Below are 629 nucleotides of genomic sequence, written 5' to 3'. Positions count from 1 at the left end.
CCCTCCATGCGTACCGTCGCCGGCGCTCAACGCCTCCGTGCCCTCCTCTCGCTCCCGCTCCAGAGCACCCAGAGTCGCCAGCTCCGCCGCCAGCCGCGCGCACAGCGCCCTGAAGTCTGGGCACGAGGTGCCCGGCGACGCTGCCCCCGGGCAACCCTCATACCTGCGGCGCGGTCGAGAGAGCGGGAGCGGGTGGGAGAGGTTAATAGGAATTTCTGAGGGAAGACCTGCCCCTTCCTGCACCCCCAGCCACACCCGGCTCCTCTTACCCCAGGGCCAGCAGGTCCTGGGCCACTGCGGCCCACTCCTGCTCCTCGGCCTCCGCCCCCTCCATGAGTGTCGCCTCTTCTTCAGGCGCGCGCCCCCTGCCGGTCGGTGGGAGGCTCCGCCCCAGGAGCGGCGTGCGCGCGGCCCCTTTAACTGACCAATCAGCCTCTTCTCGCTAAGGGCCTTCGTCATTCCAATTGGTGTAGAAGGAGGTAGAATCCTCCCTCAAGTTCGCCGCCTTAGCCGAATACTAGAGCGCGTCCTTTCGGGTAACCAGTCAGGGTGCTGGAAAACCCACCTGGCTTTGTAAAAATCCAGAGCAGGCGTTTTGGATCCCGGCTGTCGCGACAGACCAGCGGTGT

At 66.0% G+C, this 629-nt stretch overlaps 1 protein-coding gene across 2 annotated transcripts in view; it reads right to left on the bottom strand.

The window, feature by feature from the left end:
• Nucleotides 1–375, bottom strand: part of FAM98C (family with sequence similarity 98, member C) — a 4108-nt gene extending 3733 nt beyond the window's left edge. Inside the window, exons 1-2 of one of the 2 annotated variants that reach the window (XM_010849192.1) lie at nucleotides 270–375; nucleotides 1–163 (exon numbers count right to left, since the gene is read on the bottom strand). In XM_010849192.1, the coding sequence (XP_010847494.1) occupies nucleotides 1–163; nucleotides 270–334 (228 nt within the window). In that variant the 5' untranslated portion in view covers nucleotides 335–375. The remainder of the gene's footprint in view (nucleotides 164–269) is intronic. The other variant, XM_010849194.1, reaches the window with a different exon arrangement.
• Nucleotides 376–629: the final 254 nt, after the last annotated feature.

The sequence above is a fragment of the Bison bison genome, unplaced genomic scaffold (assembly GCF_000754665.1).
Source record: "Bison bison bison isolate TAMUID 2011002044 unplaced genomic scaffold, Bison_UMD1.0 scf7180017864280, whole genome shotgun sequence".
Lineage (NCBI taxonomy): Eukaryota > Metazoa > Chordata > Mammalia > Artiodactyla > Bovidae > Bison > Bison bison.
Note: the sequence above shows the minus strand (reverse complement) of the source record. Positions and strands in the feature narration are given on the sequence as shown.